This window comes from Zonotrichia albicollis, chromosome 10 (genome assembly GCF_047830755.1).
Source record: "Zonotrichia albicollis isolate bZonAlb1 chromosome 10, bZonAlb1.hap1, whole genome shotgun sequence".
Taxonomy (NCBI): Eukaryota; Metazoa; Chordata; class Aves; order Passeriformes; family Passerellidae; genus Zonotrichia; species Zonotrichia albicollis.
The window spans coordinates 20,248,428-20,273,721 of record NC_133828.1 but is presented as its reverse complement, the minus strand read 5'-3'; the positions used below and the strand labels follow the sequence as shown (position 1 = coordinate 20,273,721).

Genomic DNA, 25,294 nt, shown 5'->3' with positions numbered 1-25,294 from the left:
TTAATAACAGAGCCCTTGGTTTTCTTTGGCTTATGCTGTGAAATGATCTTTTGATGAGCTTGTGAAAATCTATGCAAAAAATCATTTTCACAGACTTCCGCTGGTTTTTACCACAGTGAAGTTCTAGAACTCAGAAATGTGACTGTTCTATCTTCCTATCAGATTTCACTTTTACCTTAGGTTTGATTTCTCTGATATTGATGTTGCAGTGTTGAAACTTGTGAATACTTCAGAACTCTGTTTTTATTCTAAACAATTGTTTCTTGTGTTTTTAGCTTGGCTGGACCACAGCCACATTTGTTGTTCGTTTCCTTATTTCCGGAGCTTTGCAGAATTTTGGCAGTGGATTTTCTCTTTGTTTTGAACTTTTCACCACATTGAGTGAATAGCAAAATAACAATTTTTGGGTTAGACCACAGCCTTTCCCATGTTTTCTAGTGTTCATCTTAATGGAAAGCTAGCTGCATAGTTGTCCTGCTTAGGCCTTATGCAAATCAATGTACAGCAGATTCATTGTCTCCCAGCTTTATATAAATTTCCCAGTTAAATGTAGAGAGGAGAATAGTGTTCCACTTTAATCAAACTCACTTGATGCCCATTTAAAAATAAAACTGATTTGTAACTGAAAGGCAAAAAAAATCAGCCATTAGAAAGAAAACTGGAAAGAGTCTTCAGTACATATGCAAGGAGTTTATATGTTATGAGACACTGAAGCTGAAAAATTGACTGGTTATTGCAGTAGTTTGTTCTTGGCAGGTGAATTATGTACATGTGTGGCTAGAAGAGTTATATACTTTTCTCTCCTACAGCTTTGGATGATGATTTTTAATGTCTTCCTTCCTCCTGACTTTTAGGTGTGCGGTGATGGTATTTGGACTACAGCAGCAGGACTAGATTATTCTCTCTTCTTAGCAGATGAGAAAGACTTCCAGCCTGGATTATATTACTGTGGCCAGGAGACATCAACAGAAAATAATTTGAATGAAAATAGCTGTTCTAAGAGTCCATCTTTGTTGGTAGCTTGTAGTAAGGTGAGTGTTATTTCCTTTAAGTCAGTACAGATCATACTGGTGCTCTTAGGAAACAGCGTGGTGCTGGTGGCTGGATGAACTGTAAGGGTGTCAAGCCACAGGGTTGGTTCCTGGTAGTCAAACGAGGAGCACATTGGATGGGGGGCAGAGAGGAGGTCAAGTTAGTATTGTTCTCTCCCCTGCCTGCTTCTGGGCCTTCCCTTCTGTTTGAGGGACAAGGAGGTGTTTCTAGTGTGTTAATCCATTACCTTACATCTGTGTGTGCTGCAGAAATGCACACTTTTATTGTGCTCTGCTTCACCAGTCTTTGTGTCCAGGCTTCAGTGCTACTGCTCTTCACTTGCTTGTCTCTCAACAGGCTGAGGCCACAGGCTGCTCTGTTCTCTTGCTCCATTCTGCCTCCTGTTAGTGACTGGGCAGAAGGTCCCTGTGAGTTCTGCACCTTCTCCTTCCCTACCCTTCCCTTTCACATGAGTGCAAAGGGAGATCTGAGCAAAAATGTACATTTGATGTCAATGGGAGACAGGAGGTGCCTCTCACAGCTTTTTTCATGAAGCTGAATCTTACATGTGCCTTGGGGTTGGCGTGAGGTAGCAGTGTGAACTGTGATTACATGTCCTCTTCCAGTTTGTGTGTGGTTTCAGACCAACATGAGTTTAAGGTAACAAAAAGGGAATTGTGAGGGTAGGGAGTGTCTCTGCCTTAGCTCCTCTGGGTAGTATGACTGCTATTTCCCTAAATTGAGCAGAAAAGCTGTTTGGGAAGTGTTTTGAGGAGGGACAGAGATACTATGTGTCTGTGCATGCAGACACACACACCTCTATGCCCTCTGTAAGACTGCTGCTAGCCATTCCCTTCTCTTCAAGGGTGACTGGTAGGCTCTTGCATATAAGAATTGGTTGTCTGTTGAACAACTTTGGCTCAGTGTTTCAAAGGAATCCTCTATTTAGCATTCAAGGAAATAAAAGTAGAGCTCAAACTCTGAATTACTCACTTTTGCCTGTGAGCCAAAATTCATGAGGAACCACAATGCATCAGTGGCACTTGTGCTGACCTTAGATAAGAATTCTGCTTTGAACTACTGTGGAAAGAAAGTACTACTGTTAGGAATATTGCAGTATCAATAAACTGGACTCTTATCAATAAATTGACATATTCTGGGTCCAGAAAGGACCTGTCTAGAGCACAGTCATAGCTCTAATAAATTATATTCTTCATATTTAATGGGAGAAATGTATGATGTACTGAATTGAAGGTCACTGTCTCTTAAACATGGATTGGTAGTATGAGCCACCTTAAAAGGTGATTTATGTATTTATTGTCTTTTGGTTTTGTTAGAGTCAGGAAAATGAACAGCAGTGGCTATAAATGTATCTTCAACTTTTGTCATTCCTGTATTAAGACAGTATTGAATGGTTTGTTTGTCACTGAAGGTAATTAATGCTTACCATCAATTACTACCACTTAGCTCTTCAAAATATGCTTTATTTGCATTACTCTATTTTAAAATTGGAGTGTAAAAAGAAAAGCATTAAAGCTGCTGTTTTTTTCTTTTCTCTTTTTCATCTTTCAGATAGGGTACATAAGCAATGTGATAGCTGGTGGTGACAACTGTCTGGCCTTAGTTGACAAAAACGTAATGGGATATATTGCCAGTTTGCATGAGTTGGCTGCTACCGAGAGAAGGTTTTATTTCAGACTGAGTGAGATCAAATCTCAGGTTCTTAGACCTCTTTTAGGTTTAGGTAAGACCTTCTTTTAATGTTTTTCCTTGATATCATTCCCCCTACAGTTTCTGTTATGCAAAATTTAAACCTAATAAGATATTGATATTTTCAAGATAAAACTAAGCTCTTGCTTTCTTCCCTGTTTGGATGAAAAGGTGAAAGACAGTTGCATTTTGACAGTGTTCATTCTGTTAATATTTGCACTTTCCTGATGGTTTCACCTGAAATACCTTCATTATTTGAGCTGTATCTAGTCTAAAACTGTTGAATTTCTGATCCTGGATAATGTATTCGTGAGGTGAAAATACTGATAAAACATCTAAACAGCACCATGTCGAGATTTTCTCTGTTACTGGGTGCTGCTCTTTCATAAGGTAAGCTAAATTGCTTTCTGGTCTGTTACAGATAATTTGGGCAGTGCAAATGCAATCCAGTTGTTGCAGGAAATGGCAAGCAGGTTCAGCAAGCTGTGCTATCTCATTGGTCAACATGGAGCTTCTTTAAGTAGCTTTCTTCATGGAGTAAAAGAAGCCAGGAGCTTGGCCATCCTGAAGCATTCCAGTCTCTTTTTGGATAGTTACACTGAGCAAGTATCCAATTCCCTCTCATCTTGAGTCTCTGCAGGCTTAACCTACTGACTGCAACAGGCCCTGAGTTAAGGGAAAGTAGGTCATAAGGAAGCTATGTGACTGTTGCATTGTTGTGATTTAGAAATGTGTGGAGTTTTACACAAATGGATTCATTTTTAGTGAGATGTATTTCCAGGTCTTCACCAGTGGAGCGCATGAACAGCATCACCTTCCTTTGTGTAAAACTCTGGGTACAGATTCTTCTTTGGTTGCTGCCTATAAACCTAAATATTCATCACTTATTAAGGATCTTGTGTAGTATAATGTGACAAGATTTACCATTGCTAGTTAAGTCTTGTCACGTTATACTGCTGCTAATTAGAGCTGCCTTTGGGGGTTTGTTGAGGTTACAAAATGCTTTTCCAGTAGCCATTAACTAAAGATTGTCTTCCAGACAAAAATTCTTCTGTCCTCATGCCTGCTAAACAGCTGGCATTACACCTGTCCCCCAAAAGCTGGAGCTGCTTTAGTACTGAGAATTAAGTCTGGATTTTCCTAGTTATTGTTTTTATTGGCTTAATGCAGTTGGGAGAGACGATCTATGTACTCAGCCTGTTCTCTGGCTTTCCTGACAGTAACTTCTAGTTTCTGGACAATTTTATTTAAATGTGACAGAAGTCTCATCATACTTAATAATTACAGGTTTTGGTGAAAAATAATGTTTAACAGAAAGTTTAAAAGTGTTGTATCTGAATGTAGCCTTCGTTACCAGATATCTAAAAATATCTAAGGAAACAAAATTTTGAGATTATCTACTTGTTGTTATGCAGTTGTCAACTTTGTTATGCAGTAGCAGTTTGATGGACAACTAGTTGCACTTTTTTTGAACACAGACACAGCCAAGAACATTTTTGCTAGGTCAGTGACAAACTTATGCTGTATCACCCTAAAAGAAGCTTCCATCTTTGTTTATCATATAGATTGTTCATAAATCTAAATATGTGTTTTCTCATTTTCTTACTTAGTCTTCAACTTGAATTTTTCTTGTAACCTAGATTTTCAAAATTGGTTCTCATTACTCAGAATAGAAGGTTTTAATTTTTTCTTCCTCAAAGACTGAAGTACCTAACCTCTGTTCTCACTACTGCTTGTCTTCTGCTCTCCCCCTTTGCTCCCTATTGCTTACATGTTTTTATGTGTATGGCATCAGAGCCTTGGTGTTACACCATGAGTATCTTTCAAGGATCAGTCAGGCAACACAAGTATCATCTGTTAAATGTGCTAAGCAGAGACCTCTTCCCTTGAAAAAGGTGGTTTTGTTTTGTTTTTCTAATGGTGGTGGAGAGAAGTCATAGAATGTTGAATAGCAGGAAAAGAGAAAATTCCTCTCTTGAAATTTCCATCCTGACTGTAATTAGAAGCTAGTAGTACTAAATGGTTCAAACAGGTAGTTTATCCTGTACACACCCAAATCTGAGAGAAACAAAAATAAAAGTCAAGTAAGCCCTCTGCATTGTGCTAATGGCAGCAGAAATGTGTAGCAGTGCATGTTCAGTGCTCCATGTGGAAGGTGAATGCCAAGTGTTCAGTAACAGAGTATTGCTCAAGTACTCTATAACTTGTGTAGTAAAAGCTATTACAGAGGTCATCATAAACTCTTGGACATTTCAACAGTTGCTGCTTTCTGGGATGTTTTCACCTTCTAATTGAAGATCTTTTTCTTCCCTATATTAGGTATTGTACTTCAGTAACAAACTTCCTCGTAATGGGAGGATTTATGCTCCTTGCAAAGCCAGCGATGTAAGCAAACCTTTACCATTTTTTGAACATTTTTATCAATTAACTGTAAAGAATTGAAAGGGCATGTGTGTAGTAATGACCATACAGAGACTTGCTCTCAGCATACTTGAGTACACTAATTCCTTTTCCTTCAAATAAAGAGAAAGTTACCTCCTCTTAACTGTGATAAAGAATTTAGGTTAAAATGCTGCTGAGTTCATTTAGTTCATCTTGAAGGTGGAGAAAGGAGGAAAAAAAGCTTGTTATTGGGATTTCCTTCAAAGAAACAGAGTTCAGGTCATGATTTTTTAAAACTTTAGATAAATGAGGTTAAATGCTCATCATTATTCAGTGTTAGTGTTTATTCTTTCAGACATTGCTGTCAAGAAAATACCAAAGAAAATTAGCTCTAGTAGATTAGATGAATTAATTTCATTTGAATTCTTTAAGTTTATGGAAGTGCTTTAAAATGATGCAAAAATATTTCTGCCTGTGCATCTTCTCTGCCTCTCAAGGTTTCTTTGCCCTATTTCATGCTGTAAATGTGAGGAAGGAATTGTATTTGAAGGACTGAGACAGTACAGTTGAGGTTTCCAGATCCTGAAGCTTTTCTCTTATTTCTGTAGAGTTTTTGCCTAGGAAATAAAGTAGTCATGCTGGTTCTCTCACCCTAGTGCTCTGAATAAGTTGTACTGAGGGTAATTTTTAATTTGTCTGTGGAATTGCTGCCTTTCCTTCACAAATTCTGTAACTGGGACTAATTCAGTTAATGTTTATGGAGCGCTTTGAATGCAGTGTAAATTACGGTACTGGAAGTTCTTGGAAATGCTGGTACCTAGGACGAAGAATATTCTGCCCTCTGAGGATCAGTGCCAAAGTCTAAATACAGCATCACCCTGCTGAGAGATACTGAGAATCTTTTTTCATTGGTCAGGATTTTTAGGGTGACTTAGAGGAAATCTTAGTTCAAGTATAAGCTTGTTTATAATTCATACTGAAATCACTCAGTGCTGAATTCATCACCTCAGTTGTCACTGCTGGGTGTCACAGCTTCTCCTCCTGCAACCAGGGTCTCATTAGGTAAATAACACTTCAGGGAAGAGATGTGTGCAAGTTTTGTCCTGCTTCTTGCAAAGGAAAGTTAAGAATATCTTTGATGCTAATGATGAATTTCCCCCCCACTCCTTCCCTGATGGATACTGTCTTAAGTAAATGGTTAATGGTGTCAGCCCATCTTTTATGGATGTTCTGCAGCATGAATGCATTAGATGTAGTCCTGACTTTAAAAAAGGTCCCAGCTTCAATGGAAGTCTCCATAGTTGGCAGGTTTTTGAGATGTCCTCTAAAACAGTAGACAAGCTGTAATGAGTGTCTATTATTATTTGATGCTTTTCAACAGAGAAACCTCCATGTGAGTATATCAAAATTAAAAATAGCAAGCTGCTCAGAGGCATAAATTTAAAATTAGGAAAAACAGTCTTCTCTCAAAGGAAGATTTTATTCCTAAGGCTTGTTCAGTAACAGTTCTTAAGTACCACTAGCAGACCTGGACAAGGCACAGTAGTTTGTGTGAGATGGCATCTCACTAATTGTGTAGCATTCTTAGGGAGCCTGCTGTGAACTCTGATCTGTTTTGCTGTCCCTGGGGCCTGCTTTCTCAGCCTCACCTGATTCTTGCAACTTGTGATTTAACTGTTTCCCAGCTGGATGTGTTTCAGTGCACCTGTCCTGTGTGCCAGCACTGGTGAGCACACACCTACAGCAAAGGAGAGGGAAAAATAGATGTGTTTTCCTTTGTATGAGGAAATTCTGGGTTTATGTGCTAATCTATTGTCTTCAGAATCATTTCCCTCTTCTTCTCTGAACTAGATTAGTTCTCCCTCTTGGAAATCAGACTGAGGATTGAACAGATTTCCTGCCTTTCTCTGAGGAAGGATGTAATTTCTGTAGTTAGGGGAAGAACTGCTCAGTTGCCTTGAACAACAGAGGGAGAAGAAATTATTTCAGTATATTTAGGGAAGTGCACTAGAGCAAAGTTAGGATTCTTTTAGGCCTTCTTGCATGAATCAAGAGTGTTAGAAACTTGCTACTCTAAAAGCAATGGGGATGTCTTTCCCACCTGTTTGTTCTTTACTCATCAAGTGGTAAAGAGGAAAAAGGCAATTGGTTACACTCCAAGTGAGCAACATAGTCAACCTCCTTCAGCCAGTTTGATGACTGAGCATATGAAATTAGAAGTAAAAAGCAAGTCTTGTGTTGCAGTTTTAGCTACATATCTTTACTGCTGTACTTCCTGAAACTAAATTGTAAATAGATGAATAAGCAGTGTGCGTGCACTTGCCCTTACAATTTTTATTGGTTTATGATAATTCAAAAAGGGGCAATCTGGGCTCATTTACATAACACATCACTGATGTCTTAATGTCTTTTTTCTTGTCTCATCCTTCTGTTTCCCAATGGTCCCATCATTTAGGGACTTCTTGAGTAAAAACCAGGAGCTGTTACAGAAACTGTCTGAGAAGAATGAGGAAAACCTCCAGCTAGTAGAAGTTTTGAATGCTCTGTTTTTCATGCCATTTGGACGACTTCATAATTATGCCAGAACTTTGCTAAAGCTTGCCACGTGTTTTGAAGTGGTAGGATGGTTTTTCTATCTATAGTGCAATAAATAAACACATGAAACTTATAGCTTGGAAGTAACTGTGTGAAGCAAATGCCAGGTAATTAAAACCATTTTATTCCTCAGAGGAGCTACTTCAAACTTGTATTTGCTGCAGGGAAGATCTTGTAGATTTATTTGCATAATCTTACACCACTTGCACAAATCACATGACAGGTAGAAACTTGTTATTCTGCCAGAACTTGTTGGTGTGCCTGAGTGCTTAATTGCAAATACATTGTTTTGGTGTTTGCCTGTTGCTTTTCAGTTTCATCTGGCATCATTGCAGCTACCCTTGGCTGTAATACTCTACAAAAAAGACTACGTATATATTAGGTAGACTTTTACCACCCATTTAGATGTGTATAATTACTTTGTTTTGAAATAAAAGATGACTAAACAGGCACAGTAACTACTTGTACGTTTAGCCCAATATTGTAATTAGTAATTTAGAGTATTGTTCCTGCAATTATGAGCACTACTTCTGGGACAGCTTGTTGAGCTGCAAGAAAGTAGATCATGTAATTGTGTATTAATCATTCTCCTTGTATCATTCAGGGACCTTCTTGTGATTTTTAAAAACTATCAGGACACTAACAGAACATGTGACCAAAAAAATAACTGTCTGCTCTGCTTATTACCCAGACCAACTGTCATGCCCTTAGTGCAGATTTAATAAAATGAGCAGTTGTGTTGCAGCTTGGTTGGTGGTGTTGGTACAGGGGATCAGCAGCACCCTCAGCTCTGCCTTACCTTGTGCCCTACAGGCATCTCCAGAATACCAGAAGCTGCAGGATTCTAGTTCATGTTATGAGAACCTTGCTGTCCATCTTAGCAGAAAAATGAAAGAAGCAGAATACACCCTTGGCTTCTGGAAGACCTTTCCTGGGAAAATGACGGTATGGTGATGATTTCCAGTCCATCTGCAGCTTGAATCTCTTGCTCTTAGTGCCTGTGTCTGTTACTGATGCTGCTGTCTCAGTTGCACTTGCTGTGTTTTCCAGCTGGTGTTGCTGTAGTGCTCTTTACTTTGGAAAGGTTTGGAAAGCTTTCCTGTGAAAGACTAAAGCACTGACCTTCAGTCACAGTCAGTGAGGAGTGGGACTGTGTCATTTTGTGTTGCCCTCCTGCAGGACTCCTTGCGGAAGCCGGAGCGGCGTTTGATCTGCGAGAGCAGCAACCGGGCCCTGTCCCTGCAGCACGCGGGAAGGTTCTCTGTGAACTGGTTCATCCTCTTCAATGATGCTCTGGTACATGCGCAGGTGAGCCAGCTTGCAGCCAGAAAACCTTTTCTCTGCTTCAAACACCACATATTTTTCATATAGTGAAGTTTTTCCAGTGTAAAAATAAATCTGACATTATGTGTCTTTTTAACATTTGATTGCATTGGCCTGTGGCTGGCATGGTTTCTGTTGGGTGTTGCTTGAAGCAAAGTTGGTGGAAAGAGTCCCTAATGCTCAGTTTTTCCTAGTTCTCAAACAAAGGGGGAAAAATAAACCATTTGGAAAAAAGTGGGGCTGGGTTAATGGATCAGTAACTGGTGATGTTTCCCTTCTCCTTTCCTACAGTTCTCAACACACCATATCTTCCCCTTGTCCACACTGTGGGTAGAAGCTCTTTCGGAAGAGACTGGTAATGTGTGAGTATTCTTGCTTGTGGTGCTGAAACATGCTGATCTTTTGGGAGAAAAGATGAGCATTTTGTAACCAATTACTGTGAACTTGGAGTGGAATGCAGTGATTGCAGCCATATCTACCCTTCTTTCTTGTTTCAGAAAATGTATTTCTGTGTCTTAAAAACAGTTGTGTAAACATCAGAAAGATTAAGGTGGTCGAGAGGAAAGCAAGTCTTCTTTCTGCTGCTTCTTTTTATTGCTAACTTTAAGGGAATGCTAGCTGGGGTAGGGAAGAGAAGGCACAATATCAGTGCTCTAAGAAATCTTGGGGTTTCAGGATGGAATTTCACAGATGAAAATACTTTTTCCCTGTGTAGGAATGGGTTGAAGATTACAACACCTGAAGAGCAATTTGTTCTTGTTTCTTCAACACCACAGGAAAAGGTGGGCATTTCTACAAATTTAACACAGCTTTAGTGATACAGATGAGGCTTTTTCCCCCGTTGTGAAATCAAACTTGGAGAAGGATTTTCCTGAGTATTCCCCAGTACTGAAGTCTTTCTGCAGCTGAGTGTGCAGGCTGGCTGTGTGCGGTGCCTGAGTGTAGCAGTGTTGCAGTGCACAGCACTGTGCTGAGCAGTGCCAGTGGCACGATTGTGCTTGCTGTAAAGGTGAGAGCCGGTGCAAAGACAGCTGCTGGCTAAATTCTGTCATGAACCACTTTCTGTTTCAGACCAAGTGGCTGAGGGCAATAAGCCAAGCAGTGGATCAGGCCCTTAGAGGGACTTCTGACATGGTCCTGTATGGAGCTGGTGGGAATGTGCCAAGACAGGAACCTCCTATTTCTCGCAGTGCCAAATACACCTTCTACAAGGACCCTCGATTCAAGGATGCTGTTTATGATGGGAGGTGGCTTTCAGGAAAACCCCATGGAAGGTAAAAGCACTGGAATGCAGCTGTTGAATCCAAAATGAAGTGGTTGCTGTAGCAATAAGTAGGCTCACTCACAGAAGGTATTTTTAAAGTGCAAAATGAACTGATTATCTTACATATTTGCATGGGTTTGTGTTTTCCAGAGGGATCCTAAAATGGGCAGATGGACGAATGTACTCTGGGACTTTCCGGACTGGGCTGGAGGATGGGTAAGATATCCTAACCACTTGTGGAGCCAGGCAAGAAATACTTTTTGTTGTAGGAGCAAACAACAAAACCTTTTTAATTAAAGATTTTGCAGTGAATCTTACTGGCCTGTCTTACAACATAGTGATGCATCTTCTCTAGTGTTTTCTTTGCTATATTTCTGGTAGAGCAAAGGTTTAGTAATTTAGCAAAGAGACAAAATCTTGAACTGAGACTTCAGGGTTTGGGTGAAAACTAATGAGAGTATGTGATCTTGATGATGAAGATACTAGTACAGAGGAGACTGAAAGTAGGCTGAATGGAAGGTCTGAAACAAATAAAACCACTTGAAAATAACTCAATATATTACACAGCTTTGAATTAATCTGTGGACTGCATTGCCAAGAATCTACTTAGAACACCGTTGAGGCTGAGTTATTAATTTATTTCCAAAGGCATTTTTATCTGCATCTTGTGAGCAGACATGCTTGTATTGGGTAGGATAAAAATATGTGAGAAGTCTTATTGACTTTGAGATGTATTTTCAAAATACTGGGTTGGAGGGGAATTGAAATGGGGTCTGACCGCAGACAGCTTTTTAAAATTCCTCTTGGCTATTGGTGTAATGTCAAACTATAAAACAAGATTAGAGCTTTGGTCATTTGTAACTAAGTAACTAATTCCTGGATATTTTAGGGTTGTTGGAGATGGTAATACTGCAAACAAGTCCCAGCCAGAAAGAAATGGATTAGTATTTAGCTGTAATTGCTGAAATTATCAAATGTGTATATACTTGTATTTCAGCATGCATGTTATAGTCCCAGGAGTTAAAGCAGTGTCATGTTGGGAGGACATGTTCTGAGGAGAACCTTCAGAACTGGATTTTGATCTCCTCAAGAGATGAAAATCAATAAATACAGTTGTGTATCTCATTCTTTTCAGGCATACTGAAACTCTGAATAATTCCTTGTCACTGAGCATTATTGGAAGCTAGCATCTTTTGAAAAAATCTTTTCTATAGCAATACATGCCCTTATCTTTCCCTGGAATAGAGTGTACTTGAATTATCGAGCGCTGAAGAAAATAATAAAGGTGGAAGCAGTCTTATGATTTGAAAAGACTCATGGCCTGAGAAAAACCCTGCATTGTGGCTGTGAGAGCAGTATTTATAACATGTCGCAATCAAACAGGAGAGAGCAGTATGGACTAAATTGACCATCTAGTGATGCCGAATTCTTACTTTCTCTTATAAAAACTGTCATCTGTGACTGCTGTAGTTAAAGATGCACAAAAATGAGAGAGAGCATTCTGATTTTAGAATTGCTCTATTTTGTGTATCTGCTCTGTTAATGAAATGTGCTGGTGTTACAGCTGCTTGTGTTCCATCTCTGCCCTGGCAGGTATGGGGAATACAGAGTGCCTAACAAAGCACTGAATAAAGAGGACCATTACGTGGGATACTGGAAGGAAGGCAAAATGTGTGGGCATGGAGTGTACAGGTAACTTGTGGCACTTGTATTGCTTGCACTGCATGGTGCAGGAGAGCAGGGCTGATGCTCTGACCAAGGCTCTGTGTGTAGCTTTCCTACGTTGCAGACTTGTGGTTGTAGTTAGTGTAGCTTATTTTCGGCTTTGCTCACAATGCAACTTGTACAGTGGTCAGTTGTTAATGTCTGCTCTAATGTTGCTGCTACCTGGCAATAAGAGAGGATTCTTTACTCTGAGAGATAAGTATCACCTCCAATGGCCTTGCTTGTTGGGCAGAGAGTGGCTTTAAAACAATAAAACATCCAAAGACTTGTATTAAAGGATCACTTTTATCCCAAACATACTTTAACTGTAGTTGCTGTTTGATGTAGTTGTAATGCAATTCCTAGAAGGAAAAAGAGAGGGTTTATCTGTTTGGGGAAGCACTCAGCAAAACGAATCAATGAGAAGCTCCCAAAGCAGCCCCCCAGCAGAGCAGCAGATGAAGGGCTCTGAGCTGTCCCTGTGTTGCTGTTGCAGCTATGCCACGGGTGAGGTGTATGAAGGGTGCTTCCAGGATAACATGCGGCACGGGCACGGGCTGCTGCGCAGTGGGAAGCTGACCTCCTCTTCTCCCAGTATGTTCATTGGACAGTGGATAATGGACAAGAAGAGTGGTTATGGAGTTTTTGATGATATCACAAGGTAATGCTTCCACAATCCTTAAAACTTGAGTATGCAATTGCAAAAAGAGTAGGAAAGGATTTGATTTGTGAGTACCAGGAATACTGCATGTCTTTTTCTTTCTTCTTAATTGCTGGGCTTCCTGGGTTGATGGTATAAAGAAATGAGTCTAGGAACTGCTTTTTGGTGCTGCTTCTGGAGTGACTGGTGGAGGGATTGCACTGGTTTTTTGTCTAGTTTTCTGTCATACTCCTGCCTGAAAACTAGCTCTGAGTATGGTGTCTTATTGAGGCATTGTGTTGTGCATGTGCTGAAAGTATTAAGAATTCATGTGAGGAGTATACTTTCATCTCAGGCCTATGAGACTGGGTTGTTCAGTGGCAGATAATGGTGCTCATGAATTTCAACTCATGCTCAGGTTTTCCATTGGCTTATTCTCCCAGTGCAGTGGAGGGAAGATGCTTCCTCTCAGGGCAGATTACTGAAATGATGGTCTCAGAGACAGACTTGCACTAAATATGTGCAGTAAATGAACCCTGAGCACACATCAATATAATCTGTCTTTCTGTCACCAATTTAATGGTTGTTTTTCTGGAAAGAGCTTTTGGTGAATGCCCAAGGAACTGTTGTTGGTGAACTGAAAGCCCACTTGAAAAGCCAAGCAGGCAAAAGTCTGGAGTGTAAAGGGGAGATGTTTTTCTGAAACAGAGCTGTTGTAACATCTCTAGGTATTTCCTCGTGTTGGTTTTGCACTTAGTCTTGCTCAGGGCTGGTGGTTGTTCTTACTCTGTAGTGCCAAGACGTGTCTGCATACTTTCTTTAGTCATTTATCTCCCTGGGACAAATAGATACCAGCTTTTCTTGCAAATCCTCTCACCTCCAGAATTTGTAAATGCAATGTTAATTCATGGTGAAGGAGGAGTATGGCATTTGCTTTTCACTCCAGCACTACTCAAACATGAGTGAGCTGCCCTGATGCAGTTTTGCTTCTGGTCTTGGGGAGGTAATCTGTGTATCTTTGTGTCCTCAGGATTTGTTTTCTGCACTTATTCTGCAGCCCAGACTAAAAAGGAATAGCTGCAGACACTATTGCCTGCTGTCATTTTTGCAAAACAGTTATTTGAACAAGTGGGACTTTGAGTTTCCATCCCAGTAACTGGGCATGCACAATCTCTCTCCAAGGGCCCTTCACCCAGCAGAGGCCTCTGTAGCTGGCAGGATGAATCATCAGAGCAGCTTCCTGCCACCCCATGGGGCCAGTCAGCTGGGAAACACCCCTGGGCTTAGTTTAATGCTTGGACTTACTCTCTTTACTATAAACATAGTTTTTCCTGGGTACATTTCAAGGAAAATGCTTGGTAACAAGCAGAATTGTATCAAATCAATGACTAGTTTTCCTCTAAAAGCAGAAAAAAAGGCCTTGAGAAGTTAATTTTTTATTAATTGCATGGGGAAAATGTCACATTCTCTTTCAGAACAACTGGAAAAATAGGTTGCTTGGAAATATTTGAGACTTGCACCAAGTTTCAAACAACTCTAGCCTGACAGCTATGCACTTATATAAAGAAACAAAAGTATTTTAAATATCTGAAAGAGGCTGATGTTTATTTGTAAGCAATCTTTAATTGTATAATAATTTTTTTTATGTTGTGACCTTTTTTAGGCTGTTATATAGAAACTTGGTAAAATATGATATGTTTCTTCACAATATTTGTACTCTTAACATTTCAAAAACATCATGTATGACTTTCTAGTCTCCTTCCTATTCCCCAAGAAGAATAGCTTGGTTTCTTTTGATTTTTTTTATTCTCTTCAGTTTGAGCCGTCAGACTTTAGGTAAAAGAAATAAAATCTTTGGCAAAACAAGCTGCACAAGTTCCTTGGGGCGTGCAGTGGGCTTGGCAGGGCTGCAGCACTGTTTCAGCTCATCAGCTTGCTTGGATATGGCCAGTTTGAAATGTGAATTGGAAAAGAAAGTTCACTCTAATTTATTTGTATCAAAAAGAGTCTGGTGAACCTCAGCTGACAGACCCAAAGCAAGTGCTCTGTGACTCTCTTCTGATGATTTCTGTAATGGTCATTGTGGCTGTAAAGCCAAAGAAAGACTAGAGATGTACTATTTAGGCTCTGTTTTCCCCACTTCATTTTTCTTCAGAGGAGAAAAGTATATGGGAATGTGGCAAGATGATGTTTGCCAAGGCAATGGTGTTGTGGTTACTCAGTTTGGACTGTACTACGAAGGAGCCTTCAGCAGCAACAAAATGATGGTGAGTTGGACACCAGACCCTGGGCTTAGGGACTTCTCCTCTAAGTGTGGCAGCTTTCTGAGGCAGATGAGTGTGTGTTAGGCTGTGGAAACTTTCTGTTCTTCTAATCTTCTATTGCCCATGCTTTTAGAATTGCCTTTATTGTCCCTGCTCTAACCTAGGACTACTTCAGAAAGAGCTTAGAAATTACTATTTGCTAAGAATTAAAAACAGGTTTTCTAAAGTGTATCTTTACATCTTTGGTCTGCCCTTCTGTTATAATTGCTGCTTTGTGTTCTTTATGATTCTCTTTGTAGGGGACTGGAATTCTGCTTTCTGAGGATGATACAGTCTATGAGGGGGAATTTTCAGATAACTGGACTCTGAGTGGAAAGGTCAGTATTGCAGTTGTCACTTGTAAACTCTTAACCATCTAAGAAAATAAAAAGGTTGTCATGTGGTTCCCAATGGATTTTAGTTAAATGTTTTATTATCTTTTGTCAAGGGAACACTGACCTTGCCAAATGGAGATTATATTGAAGGTCTCTTCAGTGGAGAGTGGGGATCTGGAATAAAAATCACAGGAACCTACTTCAAACCTAGTCTGTATGAGAATGAGAAGGACAAGCCTAAAGCACTGTGAGTGTTGAATAATAAATAATGATTATTTTAAATAATAAATGTGGTTCAGTATTACTTAGGAACAGAAAGATTGTCTTTTCTCAAAGACTGGTCAAAAATACTTCTTCCAAAGAAACAGTGAGGTTTTGAAAACATTTTTCCGCTTTCTTGCTGCTAAAGAAATAAGATAAACATACTGTTACAGTTATTCTTGCTTTAATTACTACTTGAATATGCAAATAATGGCATGAAATTACAGGACAACTGATGTGCTGCTACTGTGATGTAGCAGTCTAAATTTTTTTTTTGTTTATGTTGGAACTGACTGATGGAACCTGAGTTCATGGCTGCTGCTGACTTCTGAGCTCCTGAGAAAGACTTAAGTTCCATTAGAATGGTTAAGTTGATAACAGACCTCTGCCTTCTGCCAATTACTTTGTTAGCAAATTAATGAATTTTGTCATTTAATAATGCCAGTGGGGATATATTTGGACAGAATTGACTAGATCCTCCACCTCTTCCAAACAGTGTGTAAGAAAATAGAAGGTTGCTGATTTGCAGAAAAGCATTTTAATACTGTGGCAAAGATCACTTTGAAAAGTATCTGTAAACCCCTCTGTATAGCACATGCCTTAGGGCAATTTGCTTAATTATTTCTGGGGCAAAAAAACAGAACATGTTCAAGTTCTAATTGATGTATCCTTGAGTAAAAGAAAGCAAAGTAAAGAGTTGATGGTGAGATGTTGGTATGTGGTAGCACCATGTAATGGTTTAGCAATTGCTGTGTGGGATTCAGTGTCTTGGAAACGTGCTCTGAAATTTCAGATTAAAATGGGAAACACAGCTCTAATATTTTTACATAGATTACTTGTCAGTTGGCTTCCTGAAGCTTTCACTGGTAATTTCTTTTGACAGTGCTGACACCTACAACAGCATGCAAGTTAAGCAGAGCCTCCCTGCTGAACTGAACACTTGCAGCCTTTGCAGCTGTCTGCTTTTTACCCCAGTAGGGAGTCTATGAATAAATGTATATACATATTTTTGAGGATTGCTTGTGAAATAAGGGTTTCATCTATCCTCTTCTAACTGTCTTCAAGTTGAAAATCTTCTGGTATAATTTCTGAAAAGGCTTAGAGCCTACTTTTTCTGCTTTGTGAAACTGGCAGCATGGGGAAATTACCTGTGTTGCTAGTTCTCATCTCAAATATGCTGGAAGAAACATTAATGAGAGGTTTGACAATTTCTGACACTTGATTTAGTTCAAGATAGACCTGTTAACCCTGACAGCACTTACTTGTTTTGAGAAAGCTTTTCAAAGCTGCAAATTCATTATATGTCTGAAATATCTTTATCTATATACGTGCAAAGAGCTCTTGGTTTTCTTCTGGCTACAGATGATCCCTGAGCATTGTCTGGCAGTGAAAGGATGCCTGAGCTGGTTTTGCTCTCTATCAGCACATCCCTAACATGCCCTGCAGCATTATCTGTAGCTGCTACTTTAGGGTCAGAAGCTGTGTAGCCATCCTTGGTATTTATGTGGCTGTGCTACTTGGACACTCCAGGACAGAGAGATACTTGGGACTTACTTCTGCTGTGTGCTTGCTGTACAAATGTGTCCTGAGGCTTCTGAGTGGATACCAGTGATAAAGATAAGCACCAGCCCTTTGTTGTACCATTTCCTGGAAGGATGCAAGAAAGAGTAAAACTGAGGTTCATAGCTGTCCTCTAATGTAGGTATTAGTAGTAGGTTCTAACTTTATTCTTAGTGATAAAACTTGGCTCACAGTAGAGTCTGTTAAGTTTCTCAGCTTTTGGTAAAACTGTGAGAGATGAGATTGACATTAGCCATGGGTGGTTTTCAAGCTGAATGTGTTGTTTCACTGCTATTTGATTTTAACAGACCCACTGGTCATTTTATTAGGCGGAAACTTGGGATCCTGGCAGTGTCCCCTGATGAGAAATGGAAGGCAGTATTTGAAGAATGCTGGAACCAGCTTGGCTGTGAGAGCCCTGGCCAGGGGGACAGATGGAAGGCTTGGGACAACATTGCGGTGGCTCTGACCACCAACCGACGGCAGCACAAAGACAGGTGGGCTCCTGGAGAATGTGTCATCAAGCAAGGGAGGATGGAGAGGGAAACTGCAATTGCACTCAGCTCTAAACTTGAAACTGGCTGTCAAGTTTTAGTTAAAGCAGCAGCAAATCCCAAGTGAAATCATAACCTTACTGCTCTGCATTACAAACCCTTTCAGGGACATGCTGGTGTTTATTACTAGTTGAGTTGTTCATGTCAGGGGTTTTTCCCCATTGTGTGTCTCAGCCTGTACAATGTCTGTCTTTTTAAACTGCAGCCCGGAATTACTGAGCCGCTCACATACTCAGACACTGGAAAGTTTGGAGTTCATTCCACAACACATTGGTGCCTTCACCCTGGAAAAATATGAAAATATAAAAAAATATTTGATAAAGGTATTGTGACTGAAACGCTCACATAATAAGGCATGACAAGCTCACTTTGTAATAGCTTTTCTAATTACTTCCATATTTGCACTCTTGTAATCCATAGTTCATGTTTGCTCATCACTTAATATATTGAAGTCCACAACTAAGACTAAAATAATTGAATACCTAATGAATGATCTCCTAAAGTCACTTTCTGTTCAGTTATTGTTTTCATTCTTTAATGTTGGATCCCAGCAAAGCATCTTGAAATACTTGCTAATTTTTGCATGTTGATCTTAAAGAGTACTGAGCAGATGACTAGTCCAAGTAGTAGCACAAGTTCTTGTACTGTCTTGACTCCTATAAATTGTGTTTAGCTGACACAGAAATTTTATAATTCAAATGGCAATTTGTTAAATATAGCTCATTTTTTAGATACTTGTAATATTTTCTTGAAAGCCTGTTGTTGAATCTTTCACCCATCTGTCTTGGATTCCATTTTTTTAAACTTGTTTGCCATTGACCTATCTGACTGGCCATTTAATATACATTGTCTCAGGCTTGTGATACTCCTCTGCACCCCTTGGGCAAGCTGGTGGAAACGCTGGTGGCTGTCTACAGAATGACCTATGTTGGTGTGGGAGCCAATCGACGACTGCTGCAGGAGGCTGTAAGGGAGATCAAGTCCTACCTCAAACGCATCTTCCAGCTGGTCAGGTAATGAGACTCATTTCAAACTGCTGCTGAATTCATGAAAGCTGCCCCATGTACTGAAGCCATCTAGTGTTGTACAGTTTAAAGGTGCTGGCATTGTAACTTAATTTTGGGGGTTGTTTGTATTTTCCTATCTTTTTAAGGAGTCTTGAATATTTTGTCAAAAATGGAAAAACTAAACTAGTGTGTTACATCCTACATTGTATTTCAAAATGTGGCTGTAAGCAGCTCACCTGGAATATGGATTTACAGTTTAGTGTCTGTGGATATCAGTGCTGTGCACAGACAGTGTTCAAAGGGTATAGAACACTAGTGAGGATAGGGATCCCAGTGTATTCCATAAAGTTCTTACAAATGTAGCATTAAAGTTCTTACCAATGGATGAACAATCTTCCTATGAAGAACTGGCTTAGCTTCTTGAGAATGTGTCCTGCCAATCTGAAAGCAGAAATACTCCAAATTACTAACAGTTAGAAGCCTCGTCTGGAGGGAAGTGATGTTAATGTAGGAAAGGTGTCCTTGTAAGGGAGGGGTTGGCATTCCTAAGTTTTCCTCCAGGGAGCTGGTACTCTATATGTGTTACCTGTGCTGTCTTAGCCCACCATATATTATTTTTGCTGTCTTTTTTTTCTCCCGTCTTGCCTTAGTGCTGAGATCTGTGGAAATGTGTTGATGTGACCTCAAATGCGTTTACATGTTTTGCCTTTTAGGTTCTTGTTTCCTGATCTCCCGGAAGAGGGCAGCACAATTCCATTTCTGACAACGGAGCCAAAAGGAAGGCGATCGTTTTGCAGTGGGAAATCTGATTCCAGATCGGAATCTCCTGAGCCAGGGTACATAAAGGAAAAACAAAGCATTTGTTGCATTTTTTTTTTCTTCTTTGGGGGAAGAAAGATAAACAATATTCAATTGATGGATCTAAGCAGTGGTTTTTCTTCCCCTTGGGTTGTGATGACATTCTGATAAGCAAACTTCCATGTTATGGTTGTAATAAGCGTTTCATGCTTGTCCGTGCAGTGGTTCTTTACTTAAAACAAAACTTGCTTTTGTCTGTTATGGGTAAGCAAGTTAAGGCTTGAGCCTGGGCTTCAGAAAAGCGTTTTGAATAAGAGCACTGGAGGTAATTTATAATCTTATCAGAGTTGCTATTTGGTGGATTTGTACTTATTTCTTTACTCTTATCCCTCATAGAATAGGCTCATGATACATGAAAGATTTGTTCCAATGATTTTCATTCAATTTTTATAGATAACTAGGTTTTTTATGTCTTCCTTTGCAAACCACCCCTTCTGTTTTTTTGTTGCAGCTACGTGGTAACCAGTTTTGGCTTGCTGCTCCCTGTGTTACTGCCACGCCTCTATCCCCCTCTGTTTATGCTCTATGCCCTGGACAACGAGCGTGAGGAGGACATTTACTGGGAATGCGTCTTGCGCCTAAACAAACAGACTGACCTGGCTCTTCTCAGCTTCCTGGGAGTGCAAGCGTGAGTACAGCAAAACAGAAACTGCCACAGGTTATGGCATGGCATTAAGTAAAGCAACTAAAACAAAGCCCCAGCTTTCTAAAGTATTTTCTCTGATTTAAATGCATCTAGACATGTCTTCAAGCTAATTAGAAGGGTTGAGAGTGAATCAGACCTTCCCTCTTCCAAAACAGGGAAGTGGAAGGGATGGGAACGAGGTAAACATTGATGTTGCTCCAAAATCAGAGACATTTCAAATTACAGTTTCCTGGGTACCTGTGTGAGGTGTAGCTGATCCTGGAGGAAGGGCTGTTGTGTCTCAGAACACAATGACTTCATTCCTGTAATGCAAACAATACATTAAGATTATGTTTTCTCAGTGGACTATGTTTCTTGCAGGAAGTTTTGGCCAGGAACTGTTTCCATCCTTGGAGAGAGCAGAAAGGTATGTTCATTGGGCCTTGTTTACATGTTTTGCCCAGTGGTTCTTTCTGAAATCTGAAACTGAAATCATCAAAGTGATCAAAGAATTTTTGGCCAAGCTCTTTGCTTAAGATATGCCATGTTATTATATTTCCCTTAAGTTTCCCTATTATTTAAATACTATAGTAATGACTTAGCAGGGACACTGGACTTGATCTCCAGAGGTCCCTTCCAGCTCCAGCCATTCTGTGATTTCTTACAGTGGCCATCAGGCCAGCTTTGTCACTCACTGACAGACTTGGCAATGAAATCAAGAGACCTTTGCTTGGTCTCCAGTTATGAAAGTGTGAGAATGAATGTCTAGCATAGAGATTTTCAAGCTGCTTAATTAAGAGAGTTATATCATTATATACTTTCTGCTTAGAAAACATGTATAGTTTACATTCTTAATCATTATCTTGTTGAAAGAGCCTCAACACTGAACAGTGGGGGTGCTGAACCTGCCTGATAAATCTTACCATAATTACACAGGTATCATCAAACACAAAAGATGCCTGCTTTGCCTCTGCTGTTGAATGTTTACAGCAAATCAGGTAATTCTTTGTAATTTGTTTTTCAGTGTTTCACTGTCCCTGCTACAGTAGTATCTGGTTTACTTGACTGGGATCCTTTACATGTCACTCTTTTTTGTTCACCTTTGTAAGAGAAGTCACTAAGACATTTTCCAGTTCTGAGTAAAGATGCAAATTCTCCTGCTGGGGAATGAAGTGTTGCTTCATGAACACGACTGAAAGGTGTCTGTGGGGCACCATTTAGAATCAAGGGCATAAGGATATCTATCAAATACACATGTGCATTTCCAAACAGCTGTGGTCAAGTCACCTGAGCATGGGAGGCTTTTCTGTGTCTGCTGCGCAAGAATTTAAGAAATTAGGAATATTTTAGAAAGGAATTTTCCCCCTTTTACTACTATATTAAAACACCATAAATGTGTGAAGAGAGTCTCCCTTGCAGCAGTGTGCCTTGCTGTGGTGCTTGTTACCTGGGTTCTGTGCAGCCTTGGCAGCCCTGGCTGCTGCAGTGTCAATGTCTGACTGACCTCCATGGGCACGGGGAGCGCCATGGTGGCCAGCAAACCCTTCCTAATTTAGATGCAGATCTCTCACTGCTTACTGTTATTCTGGTTTGCTTTTGCTCTCCAAACAGTACCACATTTACCCCGGCTGACAAGCTGAAGGTGATCCAACAGACTTTTGAAGAGATCTCCCAGAGTGTACTTGAGACCCTTCAGGAAGATTTTCTGTGGTCCATGGATGACTTATTTCCTGTTTTTCTCTATGTGGTGCTACGAGCCAGGTAGGCACCAAGGGTGGCATCAGTCTTAAGTGAGCATAGGCAGGACAAGGACTTCTGTGTTAAACACTCCTGCTGCTTGTTATAGGATTACTTACTGGCTTTTTGTAACTATAAATTCTCCAATTTGACTGTTTGCTTTGGTCTGAAAAAGTCTTGAACAGTCTTTATTGTGAAAAAGCCCTGAATTCAGAATTCAGAAACATTATACTAGCAACTTGTGTTCCCATGTTCACTTTCCCACTCTCACATGTGGCAGGATAAGGAATCTGGGGTCTGAGGTGCACTTAATTGAGGACCTGATGGATCCCTATCTCCAGCATGGGGAACAAGGCATCATGTTCACTACCTTGAAGGTATGAAAATTATTCGGAGTTATTAAAGGCTTTCTTTGGAAATAATCAGCCTTTAGCAATGAAGATCAGCTTAGGACAATTATATGAACATTAGGCTATAACTTTTTTGACTTTAATTGAAATTTTTTAGTAGGATAGGCAAGGAAATTTAATGTAAAGTTTTGGCTAACCTCCTAATTGCAGGTACCTCTAAGAAAAATGGTGTAATGTGCAAATGTGGATTGCTCAAAGGTAATATTGGTTACTGTTGGAGTGTTCTAAATGCTCACTTGTCATTCCTCTGCAACTTAACAAGCCTTACTCTCCCTATAAAAACTGAAATGAAGTGCTTCTTTGGAGATTAGCCATTCCAATAAAGTTTAAGTCTAACATTACATCAAGACTTTCCAAGAACGCAGTTTTAGGGGGAAAAAACCCCACACTGTCACTCTCCACATTTTATTAAGTATTCTTATCTTTTTAAGTATGGGAAAAGGAAGAGTATGTGTTTGGAAGAATATCCTCTTATACACTCAGACATTCATAATAGAAATACATTGTTTTGGTACCTCAAAACGGTTTATCACGTGGATCTTGGGACAAGTCAGCAGTGTGGAGCCTTTTAGTGGTGTTGTTTTGGAGGGAGGGTGTTGTTAATCTCAAGTTTAAGGAAAAATCTTAAACTGAAGTGTTAGGTTATCATTTTCTGTCTGTGCAAACTCAAAAAAGTTGAGTTCCAGAGGATTTTTTAAAAGACCTATTAGTTTCATAATGTTGCAAAAAAGGAAGGTTTGCATTGGTTCATATTTACTAAGGAACCTACATGGTGGAAACCAAAGTAGAATCTAATTTGCCATGAGTGCAAATGTTGTCTGAGACATTATATAAAGTTTCTGATCCTGGCTGACCTGACCCAGTGCATATTTGAGCCATCATTAAGAAGTGAATAACTCTCAACAGGCAGTCAGGGTGATGAAACCCTTTGCTTTTCACTCTGAGTGCTTTTGAATTGTTTCATCCCTGCATCCTTGTCCTGTAAAAAATATTTTCTATTTTTGAGTCCTCCTGTCAAAGAGAGACTTGTAACCAAAAATATGCTTTCATCTTGGCATAGCTGGGAGCTGTGAAAGTATGGAGTCCTAAATCATGATATCTTGCTTGATTAGGTGTTGGATATAATTAGTAACTTAGTCTCCTGTTGCTCATTTTGCTAGCTCATGTATCAGAAGGTTCTCATGTCTTGAGTGCCACTGTAGCATCACTGCTTGTAGAGAGCCTTGTCCTCCGTTTTCTTGCATAGGGAAAAAAATCAACCTTTTTGTGTGTGATGCTTTGCTGTGAACTGGCAATTGTGCTAATCTGAGCTTTGTTTTCATTCAGGCATGTTACTACCAGATTCAACACGAAAAACTGACCTAGACCATCATTTACAACCTGCCTCTGTGGGATAATTTGCTCAGTGGAACTTCACTAATAACCACTTCTTTCCTGAAATGGCCGTTAGAAATTACTTGGTTATGGTTTTACTGCTACAAATGAAAATATTCAGTTATTTCTTCTGAACTCTCAGTTCTAAGATTCAACTGAATCAAGACTGCAGCCAGCTTTCTGTGAAGTGGTGAAGTTAAAGACTTGGTTTGTCAAGTACCTACCAAGAAGAAATACTTTCCTGTTCTAACAGAAAGATAATTTACTCCTTTTAAATTACCCGTGCTGCACAAAGGCATGGCATCTACATAGAACACATGTGAGAGTCTGGACCGCATGGCTTCCAAAGCAGTGGGTTTGTTTTTATTATTCCTGGTTTGTCAGCAGAAATGTTTAAAGGGAATGAATTGCACCACAGAACCATTTGGTCTTCCTGAATTAAGCTGTATGTTTGTTTATTTAAGAAAATAGAAATATGTTAGTATTTATAATGGGTACCTATAGTGTGTTTGGCGATAACGGTTTTGAGGTATCTGTGTTGAACAGCATTGCTGAATGCAGTATTCATGTGCTGTTGTGAAATAATCACACTGTTATGGACTTCCCTATTTACTAGAATTGTAAATATACAGGCATTTACCATTCTTTCTGTTTATGAAATAAATAAAAGGCACTGACCACTTCAGATTTTGGCACTGAATGAAATGCTGTGCAGTGTTCAGTTTGCTTACCCTGAGGACAGACACTGTCTCTGTCAGCCCTTGTGGGCTGATGAAGAAAGGTGCTCTTACACAGATGTGCTGGGTTGGCCTTGGTTAACACCAGGGGCCTCTCTCACTCCCCTCCTCAGCAGCAGGTGATGTCCAGTCCCTTTCTGGGAAGGAGGGCTTAGCATGCAGAGCTGTTGCCTCAGAAGCGAACTCCTGGTACCAATGCCAAGCTCTTCCCACTGCAGGGAAGCTCCTGGGAAGTTCACCCCACAGGCTGCCTTGGGGTGGCTGCTCCAGTGGGTCTGGAACTCTGCTGTGGCTCCTGGTGCTGCCTGTGGCGAGCCAGAGCTGCCTCTGAGGCAGGGCTTTGGCGCTTCCATGCTTCCCACTCGGAGCAGGAACACTGGGCTGTCTCTCCTGGCACTAATTACAAGGTGTTCCCTGCAGTCCCTTAGCACGATCCTGATCACACCTGCTGGAGCACTTCACCTCGGAGGCTGCAGAGAAGTCATTTCCCTGGGGAAGGGAATCTGCGAGTGTGTGTGTGTGTTCTGTGGTTTATGGCTAACTTCATTTATACCAATAACACTGGTGGGTAACTGGAGTACTGTAGGTGCCAGGACTGACTCAAAAAAAGCCAAAATGGAGAGGAAATGTAGATTACAGAATGTTATAATAGCTTAAGTTATGTTAGACTCCATAGATAATGCTTGTCGTGTTTTGAAATAGCGGTCATGGCTTGTATATGGGCATCTAAATGGAAAGAACCCATATGCCAAAATACTGTTGTGTTGAACAACAGCTACAACGTAGCAGTTTTCATACAAAAGTAAAAGTAATTGGTCTTTTCAAAATTATTTCTAGTTTTATCAGAGAAGGGGAAAGGGTAATTCTGGAACAATGATATTTA

The 25,294-nt window shown here is 40.1% G+C and overlaps 1 protein-coding gene across 6 annotated transcripts in view; it reads left to right on the top strand.

The window, feature by feature from the left end:
* Positions 1 to 24,359, top strand: part of ALS2 (alsin Rho guanine nucleotide exchange factor ALS2) — a 36,951-nt gene extending 12,592 nt beyond the window's left edge. For 4 of the 6 annotated variants that reach the window (XM_005484174.4, XM_074548255.1, XM_074548254.1 and 1 more), the window contains exons 9-34: positions 855 to 1,031; positions 2,605 to 2,776; positions 3,164 to 3,344; positions 5,062 to 5,127; positions 7,580 to 7,742; positions 8,533 to 8,664; positions 8,899 to 9,027; positions 9,334 to 9,404; positions 9,758 to 9,824; positions 10,114 to 10,316; positions 10,457 to 10,522; positions 11,900 to 11,998; positions 12,507 to 12,671; positions 14,806 to 14,917; positions 15,214 to 15,291; positions 15,402 to 15,535; positions 17,418 to 17,606; positions 17,869 to 17,986; positions 18,519 to 18,676; positions 19,384 to 19,506; positions 19,980 to 20,156; positions 20,535 to 20,580; positions 21,090 to 21,151; positions 21,765 to 21,914; positions 22,171 to 22,267; positions 23,627 to 24,359. In XM_005484174.4, coding sequence (XP_005484231.2) covers positions 855 to 1,031; positions 2,605 to 2,776; positions 3,164 to 3,344; positions 5,062 to 5,127; positions 7,580 to 7,742; positions 8,533 to 8,664; positions 8,899 to 9,027; positions 9,334 to 9,404; positions 9,758 to 9,824; positions 10,114 to 10,316; positions 10,457 to 10,522; positions 11,900 to 11,998; positions 12,507 to 12,671; positions 14,806 to 14,917; positions 15,214 to 15,291; positions 15,402 to 15,535; positions 17,418 to 17,606; positions 17,869 to 17,986; positions 18,519 to 18,676; positions 19,384 to 19,506; positions 19,980 to 20,156; positions 20,535 to 20,580; positions 21,090 to 21,151; positions 21,765 to 21,914; positions 22,171 to 22,267; positions 23,627 to 23,665 — 3,174 coding nt within the window. In that variant the 3' untranslated portion in view covers positions 23,666 to 24,359. The remainder of the gene's footprint in view (positions 1 to 854; positions 1,032 to 2,604; positions 2,777 to 3,163; positions 3,345 to 5,061; positions 5,128 to 7,579; positions 7,743 to 8,532; positions 8,665 to 8,898; positions 9,028 to 9,333; positions 9,405 to 9,757; positions 9,825 to 10,113; positions 10,317 to 10,456; positions 10,523 to 11,899; positions 11,999 to 12,506; positions 12,672 to 14,805; positions 14,918 to 15,213; positions 15,292 to 15,401; positions 15,536 to 17,417; positions 17,607 to 17,868; positions 17,987 to 18,518; positions 18,677 to 19,383; positions 19,507 to 19,979; positions 20,157 to 20,534; positions 20,581 to 21,089; positions 21,152 to 21,764; positions 21,915 to 22,170; positions 22,268 to 23,626) is intronic. The other 2 variants (XM_005484175.4, XM_074548253.1) reach the window with 1 other exon arrangement.
* Positions 24,360 to 25,294: the final 935 nt, after the last annotated feature.